This window comes from Schistocerca piceifrons, chromosome 2 (genome assembly GCF_021461385.2).
Source record: "Schistocerca piceifrons isolate TAMUIC-IGC-003096 chromosome 2, iqSchPice1.1, whole genome shotgun sequence".
Lineage (NCBI taxonomy): Eukaryota > Metazoa > Arthropoda > Insecta > Orthoptera > Acrididae > Schistocerca > Schistocerca piceifrons.
This window is the reverse complement of record NC_060139.1, coordinates 989,424,809-989,452,412: the sequence shown is the minus strand read 5'-3', so window position 1 is coordinate 989,452,412 and position 27,604 is coordinate 989,424,809. Positions and strand designations below refer to the sequence as shown.

General features: G+C 41.8%; 1 protein-coding gene across 1 annotated transcript in view; it reads left to right on the top strand.

The window, feature by feature from the left end:
- Window positions 1–27,604, top strand: part of LOC124777552 (carbonic anhydrase 2-like) — a 145,103-nt gene that overhangs the window by 80,773 nt on the left and 36,726 nt on the right. The window contains exon 4 of the mRNA XM_047253008.1: window positions 3,693–3,831. Coding sequence (XP_047108964.1) covers window positions 3,695–3,831 — 137 coding nt within the window. The 5' untranslated portion in view covers window positions 3,693–3,694. The remainder of the gene's footprint in view (window positions 1–3,692; window positions 3,832–27,604) is intronic.

Below are 27,604 nucleotides of genomic sequence, written 5' to 3'. Positions count from 1 at the left end.
ATTAAACATTGACAACGTCAGTTTCACTATAAATACATTTTTAAGTAACAGGTAAGGGGATAACTGTGTAGGACAAAATTTTTCCGTATGTTACGCTGCACTTTATATGTCCTCACTCAATTTTTAGACGGTTCATCTCTTGCGGTTTTTAGGTAGGGGGATCTAGCAAGACAGTGATCGCGTACACAAACAAAACGGTCGAAATAAGGTAGCGCCCCACTTGTGTGCAACACATATAACGTGCAGGTAACGCGGTTCGACCGTAACTGATCAAGCCTACTAGGAGAACTAACGAGTTTACGCCTGCTTGTGGTAGTGTGTGGTAATCTACGGTAGTTCTACAATCCTAGGTGGTGACTAATATTGCGTCCGGGAGCTTGTGACTTTGAAATGTTAATACGACTGCAGAAATTGCTGCCTAATGGGAAATTTCTTCACCTCATCAATGGAATGTTTACTGCAAAAATTTTCTTTCTTGCCACAGAATCTGCCTCCCGTCCATATCAAGTCTTTCCTTATATAATATGTGTAACAGTGACATTATAAATTTGATATTTTGCTGGTGTTCTCCATTGTCTTACCCGTTGATTGTGTCATTATTTTCTTCTTAAATAGATCCAGTGATATTAAGAAGAAATCATAGTGCCCATACGTGAAGACGTATTCTTGTGATCACTTCCCACTGTTGTTATGCAAGTTAACAATGAGCACCACTGTCAGTGGGTCGTGACTGTCCAGTTCCATGAATGTATTTACTTTGCACCACAATACCCTGCTTACTTTTCTCTTTCATGAATAACTCACTGCAGTAGTTGAAAATAAGGCACTTGTTAATGAAATTTGGCCAGATTTTACCGTCCTTGAGCGCATAAATGCTTCTTGATTTTCTAACTCTTTTTTTCATTTTAAATAATTTAGAGACCCGTCTCAGTTGTACTAATGTCGAGGTTTTAAAAATCCTATCTTCAGATGTATGAAAGCGCGACATACAACGGAGAGGAGGAAAGAAATATAAGCAATATACGTGTAAAAAGTGAAAGAGCAGACTGCCAAAACAATGTGACTTATTGTATTTGGCAACACATAAGATGCGGCTGGGACAGTTAGTGAAAGAGCTCCAATCTCTGTATGTTGGTGGAATTAGAGAAAAGGGGGCGAAGCAATAATCAAACTGACCTAAAGATGTGACATCCGGGCGGGTGGGACGAAGTAAACAGAAGCTGTGAACGGACACTGTACTCACACTGTCAGACTCCAGGCAGCCGCACGTTAGAAACGCTGACCACTGCTGAGTGGAGGGCCACGCCGAATGTCAGGAAGAGCGGTCTGGCGCAGGCTCCAAAGGTGTACAAGCAAGTAAACTGACGTTATCAGCGAAGATACGCAAAACCTGGACTGACTGGTCTGACCTCTCAGAATACTTCATATCAGAATATAAACAGAATACGAACTTTCTGTATTATGACGGTAGACTGAATTGACAATATGTGACCTTTTCAGGCAACAATGTAAAGGTACGTAGGCAAAATAAATTAAAAAGCGATACAGACAGTAACAAAAGTAATAAAAATTAATGGTAATGTAGGCCATACTAAGAAAATCGTCACATGTATGATTAATTATGGGCTCGAGTGACGAAACTAAAATATATAAAAACCATCAAAATCTAAAATGAGAGTGTAGTGGAAACATCGCAATAATAAACAAAAATGATCAGGCTGGGTGCTACTTATTATACAAAGCAATACTGATATGGAAGGATGGCTAAGAGGGGAAGCAACTAAACGAATGGTAGATAAAGTAAGCCTGAACTTCAAAGATTAGTGAAAATATTTGTTTTGTAAATAAAACAGCCTTTTCTTCCTGCAAATTAATTTATTTTTCCCAGAAGCGTTTCGACTTTTTCTTGCTCTAAGGCATCATCAGTGGGATCTATAACGATGCAGGTTTGTTATTTTTAGATTATCAAACAGTCCACGTCGCGATTCTTTTACGGTTTGCTGTGACCTGCGTTTCCTCTCATCAGATCTCGAGGTCGTACTATCACTTTATTATCGACACATACGTACAATTTTGTATTCCGAACTTTTTCAGGCTGTTCACCGTGTTTCTCCTTCCTTTTTTGTGGTGTACTGCTATTCTTTTGCCACTCGATATTGCTAATTCTTCGGACACAGTGCAGTTAACAACGTAAATATTGTAATATTATTATGTGTTTCCTTCTCTTTGGTCTGCTTACATACATGTTGCCAACCTAACGAAGTATATGTTCAAAACCAACATCTATTCATAGTGTTTATATCGTGTGTGTGTGTGTGTGTGTGTGTGTGTGTGTGTGCGTGTAAGAGAGAGAGAGAGAGAGAGAGAGAGAGAGAGAAAGAGAGAGAGAGAGAGAGAACTAAAGAGTTTGTGTATGTTTTTTTTAGTGTGTGTGTGGGGGGGGGCTGTTTTTGTGTGTGTGGGTATGTGTGTGTAAGTGGGGTGGGGAGGGGGCGGGGGATTGGTGGTTTGAGTTGTAGAGTGTTGAACATGAATGTACGAGCTGTTAGCGAGTGGTTGAAAGCTTTGGTGACAGCTGATTTGAGTTTTCGTTTGGACATATACTTCGTTAGGTTGGCAACATGTAGGTAAACAGAGCAGAGAGGAGGAAACGCGTAATGAAGTTACAACATTTACTTTGTTAAAAGCACAGTGTCCAAAGAAATAGCTATATCTAGTGACAAAAGAATAATAGTACATCAAAAAGAAGAAGGATAAACCTGGTGAATAGCGTGAAAAAGTAAAAAGTTTGGAATAAAAAATTGTGCTTATGTGTTGATAACAAAGAGATAGTGCGACCTCCAGACAAGATGAGAGGAAACGCAGATCACAGCAAACCTTAAGTAATTACTTGTTTACATAAAAAGTCGTGACGTGAACTGTTTGATAATCTAAAAATAACAAACCTGCATCGTTATAGATCCTACTGATGCTGCCTTAGAGCAAGAAAAAGGCGAAACGAATCTGAGAAAAATAAATTAAGTTGCAGTTAGAAAAGGCGGTTTTATTTACAAAACAAGTATTTCTGTGCTTGCTGCGGAAGATGGCTATTCATAACAAATTTGTTAGTAAAATGTCTGTATTAGGCAACAAGGCAATGATAGATAGGCCAGATGAGTGAAGAAGGGAGTATACAATAAAAGCCGTGATAAAAAGTAATACGAAGTCAGTCATCGTATATATAGCATACATTAATGGGTCAAGTGATGTGCATAAAAACGTATAATTATGAAAAATATCGTAACAATTCTATAACGTAAGCGTAGCGATGGTAGAAACGAAATGGCAAAGCTACACGATCAGGCTGAGCGCGCTTTATTAGATGAAATGTCACTAATACAGAAAGATGATTAAAGCGAAATAATAAACAAATGGGATTTCAGAGAAATAGCCCTTATCCTGTGACATATTATTTTAGAAACCTGAAGTGATTCAATAGAACCGCATGCTTCAACGGGTATGTTGCAGTTTCATACACCTGAAGAAAGGATTTTTAAAATCCCGAACGCAGTCGTGGGTTAAAATAAATACTTAGTACACCCGAATTAATTAACATGCCTCTCTATTGCGGATGTCCTATGTGCCAAGTCTGTTTCATTTGTTAAAACCAAGACTCTACCCAGACCTCCCGACACTCTGCCTCCTGTCCACAGTGATGATGCAGCTGTGGGATGCAGACTACCTCTACGTTGAGGGTGGGCCTCTGGACGGTCGCTACTACCTGCACCACCTGGAGTTCTACTGGGGCTCAGACGACTCCAAGGGCAGCGAACACACTATCAATCAAGAGAGGTGAGCCACTGAGAACAATCTGTACTGCTGCTGTACCACCACAAATGGTTCTGCTGTGTCCACGATAGGTGGGATGGCCTGAAGTCAGAAGGGGAATGTCTCCTCAACAATTGATGCACCAGACTAGTCATCCTGAGCGACAATGTAGTTGGACCTCTACTTTTGTCTCCAAATCATGGTGACACTCAACAGTGAAGAGCCCAAGGACTATATACCTATCAGCCAGAACATTATGACCACCGACCTACAATCTTTATAAACCCGTTCACGTGATAGCAGCATCACCTGGCGAGGAATGACTGTTAATCAGACACATGCATGTTGCATGTTGTATCAGTGAGCGTTCTGTCCATGTGTAGCATGGGGAAAGCACGCGGTATATCTGAGTTCCACTGTGGTCAGACTGTGATGGCCCGAAGGCTCGGTACGAGTTTTCCGGAAACTGCTCGACTTGTCAGGTGTTCGAGGGGTGCGTGGTGAGTGTCTTCAACATGTGGCGAAACCAAGATGAAATCATGTCCAGACGCTGTGGGGTGGGCGGCCACCTGTCGTTACAGATGTCAGACGTCGTCTGGGCAGTCTAGTAAAACAGGACAGGCGGAGAACAGTAGCGGAACTGACATCAGTCTTTAAGGATACAGGGTACTTTCCCGGCTCAATATTATGTAGAAATCAACACCTATAATGTTTTAGAGATTTTTGTTGATATCAGGTAATGCAGCACACTTTCTAAACAAATCAGAATTACTTCAAATATTTTTGAACCTGCTTAGGGATATTAAAAAAATTACCAAGAAATTGATGCAATTTTTTTCCCAAAATGCTTCCTCAAATTGAGGTACCATTTAATCCAATGTTATATATTTGAAGGAGATCAGATTTTTACCAGATATGTATGACATGATGGCTGAGGTACTAGTCCTATTTATTTCCACCTATTATGAATATTACAAGGATAAAAAACATCAAATCTTACATTTTAATTCTTATAATTATTTTCCCAATAAAAATATTGTTTTTTCTATAATTTAATTGATTCTGCAATAAAGCTTAGGTCTACTACATAAGTGTGGACTATTGCAAGTTATAGAAAAAAATTAGAGTAATGCTTTATAAACTTTACAAAATATGTGTACCTGAATTCTGAAAAATACAACTTGGGGGTAAGTGCGAATGAAGATATGAGTCCCATTAAACTGTGCCTCAGAACATTCCTGAAGCATAGTCTTCATCCTGCAGCATTTCTTCATCTTCAAGCTTCCTCTTGGCACTCCTTTTAGCACTTCTTGCTGCTTTGGTAACTTGAAGAGTGAATCTTTCAGTTTCATGCACCCATTGTCTGTTACACGCAAGCAATTGATCTTCCATATTGAAGCCACATTTTATACCTAAATTTCTCAGCACTTCCAACCATCCTATCACTCCATCATTGAAACATATCACTGCATCTAGTACATAAAAAATTCTTGGGTAATCTTTCCCGTATGCAGTCGTTGAAACTTTCATTTGTATTCTGAGCGCCCCCGTGAAGACATTTACTAAACAAAACAGGGTCACTCAGGTTTCTAAAAAGTGATTTTATTTAATTCGTAACAGGCTCAGGAAGATAATGCTAATGATAGTATATATTGACCACTTTCTTTTGCTTTAGGGCAAAGTCCGTCAGCAGGGTGATCATCTGTGAACTCATGAAAGTAGGTGGCCCATACAGCTTTTCTCATTGCTGTAACATCATCGAGAGGTGCAGTTCATCTAATGGCCAGCCTATAATAACTCTGAAGAAGGTCTACTTCAGTTTCTGTCAATCCGCCTCAGTCAGACAGAGATTTTCCATCATATAGCAACTGTCCTTTCGTAGCGTTCTCAACTTAGCACCCATCCTCTTTTGCAGATGTCCACAACACTCCAGTTTTCTTACCAAGGTATCACCATAAACATTACAGACACAATCGGGCGTACCCTGGAAACGGTGAAAGATCAAGTTAAATAAAATTTGATCTGGACACGGAAAAGTAAAGTACCATAAACATTGAACTCATTAATTTTATTAAAAGTTTTAAAGCCCCTGTCTCCTAGGTACTTCGTATATCTAACGTTATAAACGGGCACCGACCTCTGAAATATTTTTAGAGCTCCATCGCACTCCACACCCCCACTGTAACCACCATAATTCTTAGAACACTGATGTTCAATATGTCCTTCAGTGTTACCATGGCAGGTGTGGCAGTACTTAGATAAGCACTCAACAACAACAACTTTTCCATTCTCCAAAGAAGTAGCACTTACAACACCATTCAAGGAACGATGTCCTCGACGTTGCCATGTCCCATCAAGTGCAACTACAATGTCGATGGTTCCATTAATTTTTACAGTTTCTTCTACTGCACGTTTCAAAGGTGCTTTAGGCACAACCATCAAGGCACCTAAAAGTATTTGTATGTGCTTGCTGAACCTACTGGGAGGAGAAGGAAGGTCCATTAAACCACAAAACGTTTGAGCAGCCTTTTTTCCTTTTCCTGTTGCACGAATTGCATACACTAACTTCACATTCAATTCATATGAATTATGCACAATGTTCGAAGTCATTTTCGAGGTAGATTTATTGCAGGATCTACATATATTTATTGCAAGATCTAGATAGAACAGCTAATTTTGAGGCTAAACCTTTCCTACTACTTTTATGTTCAGTTATTTCCAGACAGCCTACACCATAACATTGTTTACATTTCGCCACTTCCTTTATCAGAGGAGATAAGCTGCCCACATCAACAACAATAAATCCACCACAAAAAGCGCCATTGTTAACACAAAAATTTGAATCGCCAGGCGGCGTGCTACGTGGGAGTTTCCTTTCTGAAGAACTGATACATAGATTACTTTCAACTGTGTGACTTGCTTTGTTTGTGAACTGGTTACCACGGAATTTCCTTTTATTGAGTTTCTTGATGCGTGGCATAGTTCGTGTTTATTGCATACTGAAGGATATGTACGTCCACAAATATATGTAGCCCTAGGACAACAAACATTCAGTAACACCTGAACAAACTGCTTCAGCAAAACAGAAGTAAGTACTAGCAAAGATAATCGGTTACAGGCACTAGAAACCTCCACTGTTACCAACATATACAATATACAATGTATCATGCGTATAATCGCTGGAAACAGAAAGGTCACAGTTTTTTCTAAATAATAGTGGTTTCTGTAACAGAAACAAAGGTGGCGTGGCGGCACAAATGACAGTAACTTTATGATTTGGTATACAGGGTGTCCCATTTATCTTGACCACCCTAGATAACTGTTTGTCCAGATGCAAATTAGAAAATGTTTCAAGTAAATGTTCTTTAGCCATCAGGGGTCTATGTTTTTTACAAAGATATGAACAGCTGTATGACTTTTTTAAATGGCACCCTGTATTTTTTATTCGGTAATTCATTCCCTCTCCTATTTAAAAATGTATCACAATGTACCATTCAATGAAACACAACGTTATTAACAACATAACACAACAGTGACGTTGACGCTCCCAGCGCTTAATGCAGGTACTCGGGGTAGTGGAACACATCCACGTGCTGACGTTGACAGAGGATAAACGTAAACATAAGTAGAATGCACACCCGTCGTTTCGTCAACCAACGTCAGTTGAAGAGTTGTGTTAGTAGAATGTACACCAACGAAGAGAAGGTAGAAATGCTACTCATCTATGGGGAATGTAACATAGCAGAACAGTAATTGCAATACTGTTTTCTTATATATGGGTGCATTTAGTACAGTAGTTTAGTCCTTTTTAATACTGCTGTGTAGAGTAGGCATACAATAAAGGCTGTCCTTCCTACAAATTGCATCGGCATAACGTTTCTTTTATTGTTGTTGTTCTTGTTGAAGGTAGGCGAAATGCTACGCAGGCAGCAGAACTGTACAGAGAGCGATATCCTGACAAGAACCCACCTTCCCGACGGATGTTTCCTCATCTTGTTGCCACGCTTCAGGAAACGGGAAGTTTCAATCCACGACAATGCAATCGTCGTAGCTCTCGCACACACGAAGCTGCCGAATTTAATGTTCTCGCGTCCGTTGCTATGTTTCCACATGTGAGCACACGACAGCTTGAACACGAGATTGGCATTCCTAAAACCAGTGTACATCGTATTCTTACACGTGACCCGTTCCATCCTTACCATGTACACCTACATCAAGAATTGCATGGGAATGATTTCCAGAATCGTGTACAGTTCTGTCAGTGGGCATAGCAGCAAATCCTCGCCAATCCGAACTTCTTCTCCAATGTTCTATTTACTGATTAATGTTCCTTCTCAAACAAAGGACAGGTAAATACAAAGAACAAGCGTTATTTGTCCGCGACAACCCACGATGGCTTAGACAGGTGGAACAACAGCGTCAATGGAGAGTTAAAGTCTGGTGTGCGATGCGGTATTACAATTATTGGCTCTCTTGTCATCAGTGGTAGTCCAAATGGCACAGCGTATGCCAACTTCCTCAGACGAATTCTTCCTCCTCTTCTGGATGAAGTGCCGCTAAGAACCAGAATGCTTATGTGGTATCAACACGATGGATGTCCAGCACGTAATGCCTTGCGTGCGAGTCGTGTTCTGAACCGAAGGTATCCTGCCAGATGGATTGGTCAAGGAGAAACAGTTACTCCGCCTGCTAGGTCTCCTGATTTAAATCCTCTAGACTTTTTTCTTTGGGGATGCATTAAAGATGTTGCCTATCGCGATATTCCAACAACTCCAGAGGATACGAAGGAACGTATCGTGCTTGCTTGTAATTCTCTTGAGCAGGCAACACTGGAAATAGTAAATAATTCTTTCATTCAACGAGTGCACCAGTCTAACAGTGTCCAGGGTCACCACTCTGAGCACCTTTGATTGTTCTACTACTGGGAAATGGTACAGGAGAGTTAAACTCAATTTTTTGTTATGTTTTTATTTGATTTTTGCTTGTTTTCTGACAACTCCAGCAACTGGACGAGTTTGTGATTCCGGGCGAAAGTCAATGTTGTGTTATATAATTAATAACGCTGTGTTTCAGTGAATAGTACATTGTCATACATTTTTAAATAGGTCTTTAGGAGAGGAAATGAACTACAGAATAAAAAATACTGGGTGACACTTAAAAAAGTCATATGGCTGTTCATATCTTTGTAAAAAACAATGCTACAACGAAGGCAATCATGCTGATTGATGACCCCTAGACGGCTAAGAATATTTGCTTGAAACATTTTGTAATTTGCATCTGGACAAACAGTTATTTAGAGTGGTCAAGATAAATGGGACACTCTGCATATAGGTCATTTTTCATTTCAAACCATATAAAGAATATATGAATGTAATGAGTAAAGACTATATAATCTAATAAAGTCATAAAAAATTTCGATTTTTTCACAATTTATAAGTATCCTTAACGCGGAACAGAATACCATTGTCTCTGAACAAACGGTGCTCTGGACACTCCTTACAATGGGCCTCCGCAGCCAAGCATGCGCCAATATTAACAGCACATCGTTGGCAGCTACGACTGAATTGGGCACTTGACCATCGGCACTGGTCTATGGTGTAGTGGCAGAGCATTGCATAGTCTGACACATCGCGATATCTTCTCCGTCATGCCAATGGGAGGGCGCAAAACCATCGTCTTCCAGGGGAACAGCTCCATAGCCCCTGAGCTGCCGGAGGCAGACAAACTAGCAGTGGCTCCATTATGCTGTGGGGAACATTCACGTGGGCATCCCTGGGTCCAGTGGAGCTAGTACAAGTCACCATGACAGCCAAGAAGTATCATTAAATTGTTGCAGACCACGTAAACCCCTTCATGACGACCATTTTTAAGGACGGCAGAGGAATTTTTCAGCAAGATGATGCGCCGTGTCACAGGAGTGTTATGCAGTGGTTCGATAAACACATGGTGAGTTCCAATTGATGTGTTGGCTCCCAATTTCACCAGCTCTGAACCCTATCAAATACGTCTGGTTGTGATTCAACGTGGAGTCAGAGCTGATCGCTCCCGTCCTCGAAATTTACTGGGATTAGGTGACTTGTGTATGCAGATGTGATGGCAACTCCCACCGGCGACCTACCAATACCTCATTGCTTCCATGAACGACTCGTCGCCACTGTTGGTGGTTGGTGGTTATTGGAATGTTTAAGGGGGACTAAACAGCGAAGGTCATCAGTCCCCGCCACCGTTGTCTGTGTCAAATGCGGACATACAGCTATTGGGTAGGTGGTCAGAATGTACTAACAGATCAGTGTTTCTTTTGTGACACAATAGGATGCAGGGGTTGACATGTTAGATACTGGCAAACTTAGCATTATTTACCATCATATAACTCGGGAGGTGGGATGGAGCATCAGACTGGCTAATCAAACGTAAGTTTATGTCCAAGAGGAATTTGGCAGAATGCCAATGGGAAGGGGGGGAGGGTTGGGGAAGGAGAGGCTACAGAAGTGTAGTCCTTACTTCGATCACACTGCTGCCCCAGTATATCTGAGAAACTTCACTGTCTACTGCAAGTCATCCATGGCTCTAGTCGAGACCATAAGGACTGATGATCGTTATGCAGAGCTATTGCTGAAAAACTTCTGGGCTCATATGGCCAGGACTGTAGCCACTTTCACAACGGCCACTGTTGGTTGGTTCGTAGGAAATGAATGGCAGTAATGTTTTAGTTGTCCTATGATTGGTCTGTGTCAGACGAAGTAATACCGAGAGATAGTGTTGATTAGTGAAGTACGATGCCGGGAAGGACAGGGCTTCTATTCTGGTAGGTGCGGGATTGCCTTTCTTTTCATCGTGCCTTCGTCTCTCACTGATGAAGGGTCAGCGTGATTATTAACGGATTTGGCATGGTTAGTTGAAGGTGCAGCCGGATGCCCTTCCTATCGCCGCCGTATTTTCCCTCGGAATGTAATATGTGTACAGCAACTGTCTGCGTGTAGTGTTATTCATGTGAATGCCAGCGAAAGTTTTCAGTTTTTTAATCATGTGACTGAGGCGGGACGTGGGTACTAGCATGGTATTCACCAAGTGGGATGTGTGAAATAGCCTAAAACCCACATCCAGGCTGGCCAGCACACAGACCTAAACTTGTCGTTGGTCCGCCGGGCATACTTGAGCCCAGGTTGGCGTTTCTCCCCGTTCCAGAAGTGGCTCTTTAACGTTCATGGCTATCCGGGTGGATATGTGAGTATAGGATTATAGACACCAAATCAAAAAGAGTTAACAGAGGAGTGGGTCCAATAATGAAGAAATAGGATTATGAGTAGCCTATTATGTGGAGCATAGTGAAAGAATTTTACCTCTGTATAATATGAGTTGTTATCACGCTGTGAATCCAAAGACTTCAGAAATTCTTGGAACTCGCTGTGATTCACTTCTTTCAAATTATTAAAGTTCACTCTTTTGGAAACTACCTTCATGACATGGTCCATATTGAGAAACTTGGCACATAATTCTCTTGATGAATAATGCAATGGAAGTTTAGTATCGACGTATTACCAACTTTGCGGGCCTCTTTTTCATCACCTGAACTAAACAATAGTGTGTACCAATCATTTCTGGAGCACCATCCTTTGTTAGCCCCGACAGGTTGTTAAGATCTAACGAAAAGCGACTTAGTGTCGGTATAACTGCTTCCAACACATCTCGTGGCTTCGTGGTATCCGTAAGTGGATACAATACCACTAGTTCTTCAGTTTTATTAAAATGGGCATGAACGATTCTGACATAAATCGCCACTCTGGTGGTATCAGCCATAAATGCGCATTCATCCAAAGCTAGAAAATAAAATGTAAACTCATATGCTCCATTTTTAAAATTATTTTCAAGTCTTCCAATGTCGGACGACATCTAGTAATAGTTTGACGAGACAGGCTTTTTTTTTTTAGAAATCCTTTTACTTTTCTGGACACTCAGTTTCAACAACGGTCTGTAAGCACTCCATAACTATTTCGCCATCTGAATATGTCTTTGATTTCTTTTTGCCGTTATTAGAGGTATTGCATAACCCGCTTTCACTTAGCATGTTGACTCTGAATTGGCCCTTGTAAATACCTTCTGTTGAGCAAAAAGTTTCATTTTTAAGTCTTTCACCTGGTCTTGTCGAAAATATCCCTTGTACTTACCAAACAAAAGTGCGTGTTTAGTCTCGTAATGCCGTTTGATGCTATATTCCTTTGGAACCGAGAAGGATTTATTGTATACTAGACATATGGGTTTTATTTATAACCCACAAAAACCCTTTCATTTCTACTTTAAATTTCCCCGAAGTTGTTTAACATAGTAAACAAAGCTGACTCTTTTGATAGGCTGTGTGGCTCTGTGCTAGGATACGCAACTACCACGTGGGTGGCCTTCTACTCCCAGTTGTGCTAAATTTTTAAACAAAATTTTAAACAATGTTTCACGGGCATTTCGGTGAAGCGTAAGGTACATGAGGACGAAAAAAAATCAATGTGAAATGGTTTTCGATTCTAAACCAATCTAATATATAAAGGATCAGTAACTAGGTATTCATATCTGCAATGAAAATTTGATTTGTATATGTGAAACGTAATTAGGAATAAGAATGCGTGCATTTTCATAAAAATGACACTTACATATGTGCTAATTAGCTTATATTTATATGAGATGGGTATTCGAATTGAACGGAAGAAACTAAAAAAGTGATGTCGGAGTTAGACGCGAACCAGCAACCCAGCAATTACGAGTCTCGAGCGCTGTTTTCGTTTCTTCTTCTTTTTTTCAATCTTGATGCATTTCACGGTTCACGGAAACGATTGTAGAGCACGTGCATTTGTTTAAAAATATATATCAACTATCCACCTATGTTGAGAAATACAACCCACCAGCGAATCAAACCCTGGCCCCCGCATGGAAGGTTAGTATCGTATCACAGAGCTACACTGCCGTCGAGCTATCGGTCTTTCCGTTGAGTATCATACACAAACGGGAAACTTCATGGTCTCTTCTCTCGAGAATCTTTTAGAGTGGCATTCAACTTCTTCAGGAAATTGATGTTTTAGTTATGAACATCATGTGTCATAAATATAAAAAAGTCACTTAACCCAGCAGCATTGCCTTAATATTTCGACCCGCATTTCGGCTTCTTTTATTTTGCTTGTTTCGTAAAACTATTCTATATTTCAAGCAGGTAACATTATTAGATTATTAGTTGCTGTAAATAAGAGAGAAAGAGTGGTGGTAAAGTTGAACTGGGGGGGGAGGGGTCCCTTTTGGCGGGGAGGGGTCCCTTTTACTACCTTTGTAATGCGAAATCCTTAAACGTCATCAGACACATTATTACAATTAAGTATTTATTTATTTTGTTCTACTACAACTAAAAGAAGATACTGAGGCAGAAACAATTGATAATATCGATTGTTGCATCTGCTCACCGTAACTGAATACGTAAAATAAATACAAGCCCACTAAAAGTGAAGACAAGCATCACAAATTTAAAAAATCTGGCTTTACTTACTTAAAGTGATGATAGGCCTATGGCGATGGAACGTGCACCAAGTATACACGTGAAGGGCCGTAGCTTTACGGCCGATACCGTTGTGAGTTTGCAGTAAAATAAAACGTGGGTTGTATTGGCTATGTCTAGCACTCATCTCACTTGCGCAGCACTACAAACTTATCCGATTGCGTAATTCATAGTAAAGTTGATTTTTGGTTGCATGTCGCCAAGGCGAACTAATTTTCTTCAAAATAACTCCAATATAGTGATCTTTTCAACCAGGAATATAGGCGAAAACCTAACGATAGTTGAACCAATGAACTGAGATAAACCTATTGCAATTGGATATGAGACGAAGGACGCGTGATGGAATGTTCTTTTTGGGACTTAACTTGAAATAAAATTTGAATCTTTCTTTCATATGAAATAGCTCCGCGGGTCAAAAATTAGCACCCCGCGGGCCGCACGTGGATCGCGGGCCGGTCACCCCTGCTGTAGTTGGTAAATACTTTTGGCAATTGTTCTCAGATAGCTCCAGTACCTCTCTGATAGCAGGCAACCAGTCAGTCTCTCTGTGAACACATCTATCAACGAGACTTGAGACTATCACACTGCAGACATCTCAATTCACTTATAAACAACTAGCATGATTCAAGTCCATTGCCCGAAGCTATCCTACATTTTCGATAGCCTCTTTCTAGAACGCCTCAGAGATTTACACAGATTTTACAAACCAATGAAAGCACTGAACTTCATAAAATCTGTATCTTTAGCATTCCTTTCCCTAGAAATGTTACTGCGAACTTCAATGCTGTAAGTATTAGAATATATTGCAATAACGGGTATTATATTTTCATCCAAAAATTACTTCATAATATCCATTTCTTTATTACATGAGCTTCATTTTTGGGTGTAGGTGAACAAGTAACACAACAGTTCTAATATTGGTAACATATTTACTTTTCCTCCCTTTAGCTATTTCATATTGTCCTATAAGAAATATGCCCTGAAATACTTGTTCCTGTACTTAATATTTATTATTTTCTGACATTTTTTGTTCTGTTCCTGAATCACGACCACTTTCATGTACACAATACTCGTTCTCTGAGTCATAAATATCGCAGTAAGGATCTTCATCACTCAGCTCTTGCAATTATTCCAGCCATACTCAGGATCTCTGCTAAACTCTGTAAGTTTTTTCACCTTTGACACTGATTCCACAAATTATTGTATAGAGAATATTTACTTTTCGTTGGTAAGTACTCTAAGTAAAAAGCAAATTAACTGTAATTAGTTCTGATGTGCCTAAAATTACGCACATGGATTGAATCTAGGGAAGAACTTTGTTTCAGAGTGTAGCAGTGGTGCTCGCGCGAATGACTAGAGCACTCCAAACTGTAATAATATTTCTTAAACAGTGCAATCCTGCATAACTGAAAGCCAGTGATGATTGGAGCTAAGGGGTGAAGAGTTAATAGAAAGGTACTGGAAGTGGCGCGAACTCAATACAGCCGAGTCACACAAAATCGAGTAGGAAAGTAGGTGTGGATGGCGATTGTTATACGCTTGAGCAACTGAGGAACAGATGTCCTACCTCCCTGTACCTTCTTCTTGCCAGTGTTTTCCTCATATTCCTTTCCTCGTCGATTCTGAGGAACCTTTTCTTTCCGTACCTTATGAGTCCTCCTAATTTTCGACATTCATGTGTCGCAGCAGACCTCAAATGTTTCGATTCTCTGCTGTTCCGCTGGACTACGCGAACATTATTATGGATTACCTTCATCCCTCCATGCTTGATGTCTTGGTGATGGCATCTTCCAGCTGGATAGCTGGATAATTGTCTGTGTCACAAGGCCAGGGTCTTACAACAGTGGTCTGAGGAGTGTTGTGGCAGCATCACTCCTGATCCGAGTCCAATGAAACATGTCTGGGACACCATTGAGCACCAACTTCGCACTCACAAAACACTGGCCCGTAGTTTATGGGATTTGTGTGGGCTATGCGTAGCTATCCGGTGCCACATACCTCCAGAATCCTTGCAAGGACTTGCGGAACACAAGCCACGCAGAATCGCTGCTGCACTGCGTTCCAAAAATTTTTTTTTCTCTTTATTGTGATTTCATTCCCCTGCCCCATATGGGCAGGGGAGGGCTGTCAGCAGCACAATCCGCCGCTCTTCAGCCGAGTGACACGACAACTAAAACAAGAATAAAATAATACATACATAAGGAGATAAAAAAGGGGAACATAAAACAGAGTAACGGGAGAAAATGGAGGTAAAAATACACTGACATGTAGACGTTCATTGGGGACAGTTAAAAAAGTCATCAGAAAGTTAAAAAACACAATTGGCGATTCTTAAAACACAGAGAAGACACTGGATGCGTATGCACAGGCTAAAAGTTGGCCACAGTATTAAAAACACTCCGAAACAACACACTTAAAACCCACTTGGAGCACACACGACGAAGAATAAAACTACGAGGTGGGACCTGCCGAGGGAAAGGTCAGAGAGGATGGAAAAGGAGGGGAGAGCATGGGGCAGCTGGGGAAGCGGCGGGATGAAGAGAGGAGGGGCAAACGTGGGTACACGAAGAGGCAAGAGACACATGGGGCGGGAGAGGAAAAGGGAAGACAGGGCAGGAGGGAGCGCAGAGACACTGAAAGAAGGCACATGCGTTCCAAAAATGGATCAATACGCCTATAAGTAGCTGGTCATAATGTTTTGGTTAAATAGTGTAAATCTATTTCAGCATAAACAGCTTCACATCGGGCGCTTAAAAAAGCCCACTACAGCTGTTGCTACTCACTAGCATTTAAAGGAATTCAGCATAGTAACTTCGGTTCACAGCTTTATTCACAGCACTCATTTCAGTTTTAGTTACAGTCATAAACTGACACTGCAGAGGGAAGCACAGTGTATAGTTTCGTACACATCACCAACAGATGGCAGAAGAGTCTGTTATTCTACTGGTGGGAAGGTGTGATAGGCTCCATCAAGCGTTTCTCGAGGAAGGTCGATAAAGAGAGCATAACGCCATTTTGATATTAATAGAAGCCTCAGTAAACTTAAGACCCATCACTCACAGAGAGAGTGATACGGCATTGGCACCAGCTCACTTCCTAAACGTGGCAAACTAGTTACCATTCCAAGTGGGCCAGAACTAGCAGGTAGAAGGGATCTTGCCAAGGAGTTATAAGACAAAAGGTAAATGAGGTTATTTGGCCTAGGTGGAAAAATGAATAACTCTGTCTACTAAGAAGCTGCCATGACGTGAAGGGATATTCCTCAACAAGAAGACAAAGAGCTGGGGAAGTCTTTCTACTTCAGGACGACATGAAACCATGGTGCTTGTGGTAGGTAGCAGTGGTGGAAGAGATGCGGCCCGACCGAGATGACAAAATAAGATGAATAGTTCTTTGGCAGCTGGATGGCACCAAGATATGTCAATCGTTGCAGCTGGTCATCCCCCTTGAGATAGGGGTGGGAGGAGGATATAGGGAAATAAGAGACTCTTATGCCATCTATTGGTGTTTTATACAAAACTGTAGACTGTGCTGCCCTCTGCAGGGTGTGTATATAATTGTGACTGAAACTGTGATGGACACTGTGAATAAATCTGCGAGCTGAAATTACGTGTTGAATTCCTTTTGAACGTATAGCAGCAGTTAATCTCTTCATAAACGTCCTGGTTTCGGCACCAAAACTCACTAGTATTTAAAGGAATACAACACAGTAACTTCAGCTCACAAATTTATTCACAGTGTCCAGTACAGTTTCGCTCACAATTATGTATCCAAGCTGCAGGGACAGCACAGTTCATAGTTTTGTATACAAACCCAACAGACAGCATAAGAGTCTCTTATTGCGAAACAACAGTTCCATGGTCTGTCTGTAACTCCCCTCTGATGCAGCTGTTTAACGAGATCTAATTTCATCTCGGATACTTCAGTAATTTATGACAGCAAGAAAACTGCTGGAATATCCGCATAGACCTCAGTAAGATGAAATCGTTTTTAGCAGCAGGCCCTGTCAAGACAATATACGAGATGTGGCTCTAAAATAACGGGGCTGATGGTGTGAGCCTGCCGGAGTGGCCGTGCTGTTCTAGGCGCTACAGTCTGAAGCCGAGCGACCGCTACGGTCCCAGGTTCGAATCCTGCTTCGGGCATGGATGTGTGTGATGTCCTTAGGTTAGCTAGGTTTAATTAGTTCTAAGTTAGGTTTAATTAGTTCTGATGCCCTCAGAAGTTAAGTCGCATAGTGCTCAGATCCATTTTTTGAACTAATGGCGTGAAACAATTTTTTTTCAAAAACATACATGTCACCCTCAATAAACTCCCCTTATCTATCCCTACAACGCTCCATGCGAATTTTCTGTTGATAGGAACAGTGCTGGAAATCTTCCCCTGTGAACCCCCTGATGACGAGTACCAATTCTTGTTCACTGCCTCAACGTACTGAAATCTTGTTCCTTTTAATGCATATTTGACCTTAGAGGGTAAATAAAAGTCCCATACTGCTATGCTAGGCGAATAAGGTGGGCGGTTTTACACTGTGACGCTGTACTCCGCTAGAAACTTTTTAATAGACATTGCGGGATGAGGCGGTGCGTTGTCATGATGCAGAACTCATGATTTGTTCTGTTCCACAATTCGGGTCGTTTTTCTTATTTTCCAACGGAGTCGGTAAGGTAAAAGTGTTAGTTGGTAAGTCAACTTTCAGGATTCCAGTGAAGATACTCAGTTTCATCAGCATCAAAGGAAAACAGTCGTCATCGCTATGGACCTTGATTTTGCCAACCGAGCTTTCTTCGTTTTCGGTGAAATTGGGCCCTTCCAGTGCAAAAATTGGAACTAAGTTTGTGAATTATAAACGAAAAACCAAGATTCGACACATTTATCATTCTTACAAAGAAATTACGATAATTTTCAATGGTATTTAAAGTGTCAGTACAAACGTTTACACTAGCTACTTTTTGGTCGATCGTGAAAATTCTCGGCACCAGTTCTGCTCACAGTTTTCTGATGTTAGACTGTTTATGTAAAATTTGCCTCGTGTATTCCTTGTCAGTTCCCACAATTTCAACAATCAATCAAATACACATATTTTCATCAGTTTTTGATGTTGGAGGGCCTCCCTAGCGTGAATGACCTCCACTGTCTTCTCGGCCTTCTTGGAAAAGCATGAAGCACTGGAAAACTCGAATACGTGATACACAGTCTTCACCATACACTTCCTTCAGTAAAAAATGGGTTTCAGTAGTAATTATTCCTAGAATTTATGAAATTTCACATTAGTTGCTCTATTATTAACAACTTATCTTTTTTTTTTTTTTTCAAAACAAAACAACAGCTCTTACACAAACGAAGGCTGCGGCCACACTGATTTGTCTACAGAGACCAGAGATGCCGTAATCGACTGAGAAGGTTACGTGCTTCACAGCTATTGGCCGTTCATGTTGGGCGCATGTGTACTTACTTTGTGACAGCATCAGTCTCTTTATTTTATAGCCACATCTCGTTGATATTTTTCGCTATTTCCTTTTACCGAAAATAAAATCATTGACTATGAAATGAATAGTACGTACTTGGAACTGTTAATTTCTTAGTAAAAAAAGAGTATATATTCCCAACGAAATAATAGTTATAAAAAAGTCTTGGACTCTCATTCAGTAGTATCTCTGTTCATCTCCCTGCCCAGCCATTCCGGTATAGATTTCCTTTCGTGTTCGAAAATCTCGTCAAGTGAATGGCAGAATGTTTCATTTCAATAAGAAATGACTTATTCCTACTCAGATACTGTAACGACAGTACAATTCAACCGTTTCCATAATACGTTATCACGATAATGGATGATTAGGAATAAAGAGAAGAGTTCCGAATCATCATATCCATTCTCAACTGCTCTAGACAAAGTTGTCAGATACCTAAACTGAGAAAAGGAAGAAGGTAAGCATCAAATGAGAACATCAGAATCAACTTGGTTTTTCTGATGACACTGCCCTATTTGCTTATAGTTTTTGTAAGCGTCAAGGAAGACTGAGAGAAAGTAATAGAGAATGCTTGAAACTAGGCATGAAAATCAGTAGTGTTAAGAATACGAGTATTATGGCGTAAAATTAATACGTCGAAAAATAACATATTACAAATGAAGAACGAAGTCACAGAATCAGTTTTTGTTGTTCAAGAAGTTTCTGGTAGAACGCCAAGATGAACGCCGAAAGTAAGAAAGCGAAAGGTGTGGAATGCTACCAAAATTAAAAATCTGAAGCGTCTGGAAAAAAATTATGCAGTGTGACGTGTCTCTCTGCTTCGCCTTTGACGCGGCTAACCCGCAATGCACCTATGCTTAGCGGGTTATCGTCAGCTCAACACTTACATTCAAGTTGGTTTAAGATGTATCTGGCCCATCCTCCAGAGGGCCTACAGGTAACCAGTCAGAGGGCGCAGAAGATAGCAGCAGGGTCCTTGCAGACATCCACCTCTTGCTGCATCCACCTCTTGCTGCATCCACCCCTTTTCAATAGTTAACAGGAATACTGTAACCTTCCGCCACGCGAGTATTTCAGCCCTCACGGCGCCGGCTAAAGACAGTTCCGTCTTCGCCAGCCAGCAAATGATGTGCCTTCGCCGTTTCTACACCGCCTCGGATCGGACGTCGCCTTCACTCTCCGGATGGCTGCGCTCCTGCGACCTGTGCTCCGAGCCGGACAAGTCGCGCCGCTCGTGAGATAGAACTTTGAATACGTACTTTGTTTTTAAGACACACTCTTCATTGGTTAGGAGAACGTAATCCACGCTGTCAAGAGTCTGTTTTCGTTTCGTTGAGGAACAATTGTTTGTGACGAACTTTTCCTTCACCTTACTAAGAAGAATTTTTGCAGAACATTTACTTTCTTTTGTTGTACTTGGTCAGATAAAGAAGGTTTAATTACATCTACTTGTGCCCCGAGCGAGGAATACTTCTGTGTTTATAGACAGTTTTAATTCAGTGGGGGTGAGATACATCGAGCGAGCTAGGAGGAGGTGGATGTTGGGAAAACAGAGGAGCGACGACCTTAATGGAAGGCAAAGTCTACAGGAGATATTTCTTCATTATTTTATTTATTTGTTTATCTACACAGGGAAGGTTCGGGCCATTATGTACTCCATTATATCTAACCAAGAATGATATACAGGGTGTTACAAAAAGGTACGGCCAAACTTTCAGGAAACATTCCTCACACACAAAGAAAGAAAATATGTTATGTGGACATGCGTCTGGAAACGCTTACTTTCCATGTTAGAGCTCATTTTATTACTTCTCTTCAAATCACATTAATCCTGGAATGGAAACACACAGCAACAGAACGTACCAGCGTGACTTCAAATACTTTGTTATAGGAAATGTTCAAAATGTCTTCCGTTAACGAGGATACATGCATCCACCCTCCGTCGCATGGAATCCCTGATGCGCTGATGCAGCCCTGGAGAATGGCGTATTGTATCACAGTCGTCTACAATACGAGCACGAACAGTCTCTATATTTGGTACCGGGGTTGCGTAGACAAGAGCTTTCAAGTGCCCCCATAAATGAAAGTCAAGAGGGTTGAGGTCAGGAGAGCGTGGAGGCCATGGAATTGGTCCGCCTCTAACAATCCATCGGTCACCGAATCTGTTGTTGAGAAGCGTACGAACACTTCGACTGAAATGTGCAGGAGCTCCATCGTGCATGAAGCACATGTTGTGTCGTACTTGTAAAGGCACGTGTTCTAGCAGCACAGGTAGAGTATCCCATATAAAATCATGATAACGTGCTCCGTTGAGCAGTATCCACTGACGAAGCTAAAATGAGCTCTAACATGGAAATTAAGCGTTTCCGGACACATGTCCACATAACACCTTTTCTTTATTTGTCGGAGGAATGTTTCCTGAAAGTTTGGCCGTACCTTTTTGTAACACCCTGTATATTTACATTATATAAAGGGAGATTTTTTCCAACGTGTACGAACTTTAGGGACTGGTGAATGAGAAGATACGGAACAAAAAAGGTCTAATGAACTTATGTCCGGAAATGCATGGTTCACATCCTAGAGACCACTTATTCAGTCACACTTTGTTACAGAGACTGCCGTCTCATATTCAATGTACCATGCAGCCACAGTTACAGTATGCATGGGTTCCTCCCAGAGGGTAGTACTGTTCTTCATACGTCATACCCTACCGCCCTCTCCTGCGATGGTAATTAGTAATTTTGTGTCCGATTCACTTCTCCTGCTGACTCACTTTGTTGTGGATGAGTTACAGTTTCGTACACAAGGTTCCGTCTTCGAATCGAGAGCTTGCCGACATGGTGTCTACTTACTGAAAGGCAAATGGTAACGAGCGGCGGGCAGCAAGTTTTTACCTGGGGACTTAGCCCGCCGACAACATCCACAGCATTCAGTGTTTGCAACAGTGCTTCGCCGTTTAAGACAGGTCGTGTCAGCAAGCAGGAAATCATGAAGGACGTACCCGAAATGTTCGGAGACCAGACTTGGAGGAAAATGTGATTTACCCTGTGGAAGACGACAGCCACTTCAGTACCAGGCAGTTGGCCTGCCCGTACAGAGTAAGCCAGAAGACCAAGTGGAGCAGTTTGGTAACTGGTTTCTTCACCAGGCAACAACGATTTGTGTCGTCAATCCTATTCACAGATGAGGCCAGCTTTTCGCCGAGTAGTATCTTAAACTTTCACAGCAGTTATATGCGGGATAGTATGCAAACCTCCATGCTATGGTGACAACAAATTATCAACATCGGTGCAGCCGGAATGTGTGTGTTGTTGTTATTGTTGTTGTGGTCTTCAGTCCTGAGACTGGTTTGATGCAGCTCTCCATGCTACTCTATCCTGTGCAAGCTTCTTCATCTCCCAGTACCTACTGCAACCTACATCCTTCTGAATCTGCTTAGTGTATTCATCTCTTGGTTTCCCTCTACGATTTTTACCCACCACGCTGCCCTCCAATACTAAATTGGTGATCCCTTGATGCCTCAGAACATGTCCTACCAACCGATCCCTTCTTCTTGTCAAGTTGTGCCACAAACTTCTCTTCTCCCCAATCCTACTCAATACCTCCTCATTAGTTATGTGATCTACCCATCTAATCTTCAGCATTCTTCTGTAGCACCACATTTCGAAAGCTTCTATTCCCTTCCTGTCCGAACTATTTATCGTCCATGTTTCACTTCCATACAAGGCCACACTCCATACAAATACTTTCAGAAACGACTTCCTGACACTTAAAGCTATACTCGATGTTAACAAATTTCTCCTCTTCAGAAATGCTTTCCTTGCCATTGCCAGTCTACATTTTATATCCTCTCTACTTCGACCATCATCAGTTATTTTGCTCCCCAAATAGCAAAACTCCTTTACTACTTTAAGTGTCTCATTTACTAATCTAATTCCCTCAGCATCACCCGACTTAATGCGACTACATTCCATTATCCTTGTTTTGCTTTTGTTGATGTTCATCTTATATCCTCCTTTCAAGACGGTATCCAATCCATTCAACTGCTCTAACAAGTCCTTTGCTGTCTCTGACAGAATTACAATGTCATCGGCGAACCTCAAAGTTTTTATTTCTTCTCCATGGATTTTAATACCTACTCCGAATTTTTCTTTTGTTTCCTTTACTGCTTGCTCAATATACAGATTGAATAACATCGGGGAGAGGCTACAACCCTGTCTTACTCCCTTCCCAACAACTGCTTCCCTTTCATGTCCCTTGACTCTTATAACTGCCATCTGGTTTCTGTACAAATTATAAATAGCCTTTTGCTCCCTGTATTTTACCCCTGCCACCTTTAGAGTTTGAAAGAGAGTATTCCAGTCAACATTGGCAAAAGCTTTCTCTAAGTCTTCAAATGCTAGAGACGTAGGTTTGCCTTTCCTTAATCTTTCTTCTAAGATAAGTCGTAAGGTCAGTATTGCCTCACGTGTTCCAGTACTTCTACGGAATCCAAACTTATCTTCCCCGAGGTCGGCTTCTACTAGCTTTTCCATTCGTTTGTAAAGTATTCGTGTTAGTATTTTGCAGCTGTGGCTTATTAAACCGATAGTTCGGTAATTTTCACATCTGTCAACACCTGCTTTCTTGGGGGATTGGAATTAATATATTCTTCTTGAAGTCTGAGGGTATTTCGCCTGTTTCATACATCTTGCTCACCAGATGGTAGAGTTTTGTCAGGACTGGCTCTCCTAACGTCGTCAGTAGTTCCAATGGAATGTTGCCTACTCCTGAGGCTTCGTTTCGTCTCAGGTCTTTCAGTGCTCTGCCAAACTCTTCACGCAGTATCATATCTCCCATTTCATCTTCATCTACATCCTCTTCCATTTCCATAATATTGTCCTCAAGTACATCGCCCTTGTATAGACCTTCTATATACTCCTTCCACCTTTCTGCTTTCCCTTCTTTGCTTAGAACTGGGTTTCCAACTGAGCTCTTGATGTTCATACAAGTGGTTCTCTTATCTCCAAAGGTCTCTTTATTTTCCTGTAGGCAGTATCTATCTTACCCCTAGTGAGATAAGCCTCTACATCCTTACATTTGTCCCCTAGCCATCCCTGCTTAGCCATTTTGCACTTCCTGTCGATCTCATTTTTGAGACGTTTGTATTCCTTTTTGCCTGCTTCATTTACTGCATTTTTATATTGTCTCCTTTCATCAATTAAATTCAATATTTCTTCTGTTACCCAAGGATTTCTTCTAGCCCTCATCTTTTTACCTACTTGATCCTCTGCTGCCTTCACTGCTTCATCCCTCAAAGCTACCCATTCTTCTTCTACTGTATTTCTTTCCCCCATTCCTGTCAATTGTTCCCTTATGCTCTCCCTGAAACTCTGTACAACCTCTGGTTCTTTCAGTTTATCCAGGTCCCATATCCTTAAATTCCCACCTTTTTGCAGTTTCTTCAGTTTTAATCTACAGGTCATAACCAATAGATTGTGGTCAGAGTCCACATCTCCCCCTGGAAATGTCTTACAATTTAAAACCTGGTTCCTAAATCTCTGTCTTACCATTATATAATCTATCTGATCCCTTTTATTATCTCCAGGGTTCATCCATGTATACAACCTTCTTTCATGATTCTTGAACCAAGTGTTAGCTATGATTATGTTGTGCTCTGTGCAAAATTCTACCAGGCGTCTTCCTCTTTCATTTCTTAGCCCCAATCCATATTCACCCACTATGTTTCCTTCTCTCCCTTTTCCTACTACCGAATTCCAGTCACCCATGACTATTAAATTTTCGTCACCCTTCACTATCTCAATAATTTCTTTTATTTCGTCATACATTTCTTCAATTTCTTCGTCATCTGCAGAGCTAGTTGGCATATAAACTTGTACTACTGTAGTAGGTGTGGGCTTCGTATCTATCTTGGCCACAATAATGCGTTCACTATGCTGATTGTAGTAGCTTACGCGCATTGCTATTTTCCTATTCATTATAAAACCTACTCCTGCATTACCCCTATTTGATTTTGTGTTTATAACCCTGTAGGCACCTGACCAGCAGTCTTGTTCCTCCTGCCACCGAACTTCACTAATTCCTACTATATCTAACTTTAACCTATTCATTTCCCTTTTTAAATTTTCTAACCTACCTGCCCAATTAAGTGATCTGACATTCCACGCTCCGATCCGTAGAACGCCAGTTTTCTTTCTCCTGATAACGACATTCTCTTGAGTAGTCCCCGCCCGGAGATCCGAACGGGGGACTATTTTACCTCCGGAATATTTTACGCAAGAGGACGCCATCATCATTTAATTATACAGTAAAGCTGCATGCCCTCGGGAAAAATTACGGCCGTAGTTTCCCCTTGCTTTCAGCCGTTCGCAGTACCAGCACAGCAAGGCCGTTTTGGTTATTGTTACAAGGCCAGATCAGTCAATCATCCAGACTGTTGCCCTTGCAACTACTGAAAAGGCTGCTGCCCCTCTTCAGGAACCACACGTTTGTCTGGCCTCTCAACAGATACCCCTCCGTTATGGTTGCACCTACGGTACAACTATCTGTATCGCTAAGGCACTCAAGCTTCCCCGCCAATGGCAAGGTCCATGGTTCATGGGGGGGGGGGGGGGGAGGGGAATGTGTGTACCAGGATAATTGGGGACCTTGTCTTGGGAACCAGTCTTCCTTCCACGTGGCCTAGCAGGTATTGATGCTACGAAGGGTTATTTAGATACTCCATGATGGTGCTCCAGCCCATTCGCTGTTAACATACGGACGCATCTCAATCGTGTCTTCCCTAGTTGATGGATTGGACAAGGAGGTCCAGTTGTATGGACTGTTCGTTCACCTGATCTCAACCCGTGTGCTTTCTGGTTATGGGGCCATCTAAAAAGTATCCTGTATGCAGAGCCCATTCCAGATGTGGAGGCACTGGAGCGGCATATTCATGCTGTCTTTGACACTGCTCGGATGCAGCTTGGCCGACATGAACATGTGAGACATAATACCGCGCATATACGCATTCGTTGAGGTACATGGAAACCATTTTTCAACACATACTGTAACTGAGGCTGCATAGTACAGCGCATATTAGAATATATTTATTACTATCAGAAACAGTCTTGATCACGATTTATTTATTACAGTGACTGGTTTCGACCACTACTGTGGTCATCTTCAGACCAATGAGTAAGAACTTCCTTCTTGTGATTTACCACCAGAAGGAGGTTCTTACTCATTGGTCTCAAGATGACCACAGTATAGTGGTCGAAACTGCTCACTGTAACAAATAAATTGTGATCAAGACTGTTTTTGATTGTAAATATTTGTAACACATTGGTCACTGTTCACTCCCACAAAGTATTCAAAAGTAATTAATTTTACTTTTGCCGGCTTTTTCAGAAATATTTGAAAAGGTTGTGTTCATACATATCCTTAAGCATATGACTGCAAATAATACACACATCAAAAAAAGTTTTGCATCACGCCGGTTGCCAGAACTCCTGAAGATATACGTTGACTGCGGGTATTGTATCACAGACACAGTCCCTTTGACTGTTCAGAGATGTAACTAAACCCGCACAAAGATGTAAACAACAATGCATGAGCAGCGCCTACTAGACGGAGTGGGTCCGACAGCCCATAAGTTCCAGTCATTCCACCAGGAAGGAGGTACACGGTTCGTGTTGTCTGTAGTGCAACCATGACTAGTGGTCATTACCGCGGTTCGATCGCGTCCGCATTGTTACTTTGTTCCAGGATGGGCTCTCAACAAGGCGAATGTTCAGGCGTCTCGGAGTGAACCAAAGCGATGTTGTTCGGACATGGAGGAGATACAGAGAGACAGGAACTGTCGATGACATGTCTCTCTCAGCCCGCCCAAGGGCTACTACTGCAGTGGATGACCGCTACCTATGAATTATGGCTAGGAGGAACCCTGACAGCAACGCCACCATGTTGAATAATGCTTTCCGTGCAGTCACAGGACGTCGTGTTAAGACTAAAACTGTGCGCAATAGGCTGCATGATGAGCAACTTGACTTCCGACGTCCATGGCGAGGTCCATCTTTCCAACCACGTCACCATGCAGCGCGGTACAGATGGGCCCAACAGCATGCAGAATGGAGAGTTCAGGATTGGCATCTCGTTCCCTTCACCGATGAGTGTCGCACATGCCTTCAGTCAGGCAATCGTCAGAGTCGTGTTTGGAGGCAACCCGGTCAGGATGAACGCCTTAGACACACTGACCAGCGAGTGGAGAAAGGTGGAGGTTCCCTACTGGTTTGGGGTGGAATTATGTGCGGCCGACGTACGCCGCTGGTGGTGACAGAAGGTGCCGTAACGGCTGTACGCTAAGTGAATGCCATCCTCTGACCGATAGAGCAAGCATATCGGTAGCATATTGGCGAGGCATTCGTCTTCATGGACGACAATTTGCGCCCCCATCGTGCACATATTGTGAATGACTTCCTTCCGGATAACGACATCGCTCGAGAAGAGTGGCCAGCATGTTCTCCAGAAATGAACCCTATCAAACGTGCGTGGGATAGATTGAAATGGGCTGTTTATGGTCGACGAGACCCACCAACCACTCTGAGGGATCTACACCGAATCGCCGTTGAGGAGTGGGATAATCTGGACCAACTTGATGAGCTTGTGGATAGCATGCCACGATGTATAATGGCATGTATCAATGCAAGAGGACATGCTACTGGGTATTAGAGGTATCGAGTGTACAGCAGTCTCGACCACCACCTCTGAAGGTGTCACTGTATTGTGGTACAACATGCAATGTGTGACTTTCATGAGGAATAAA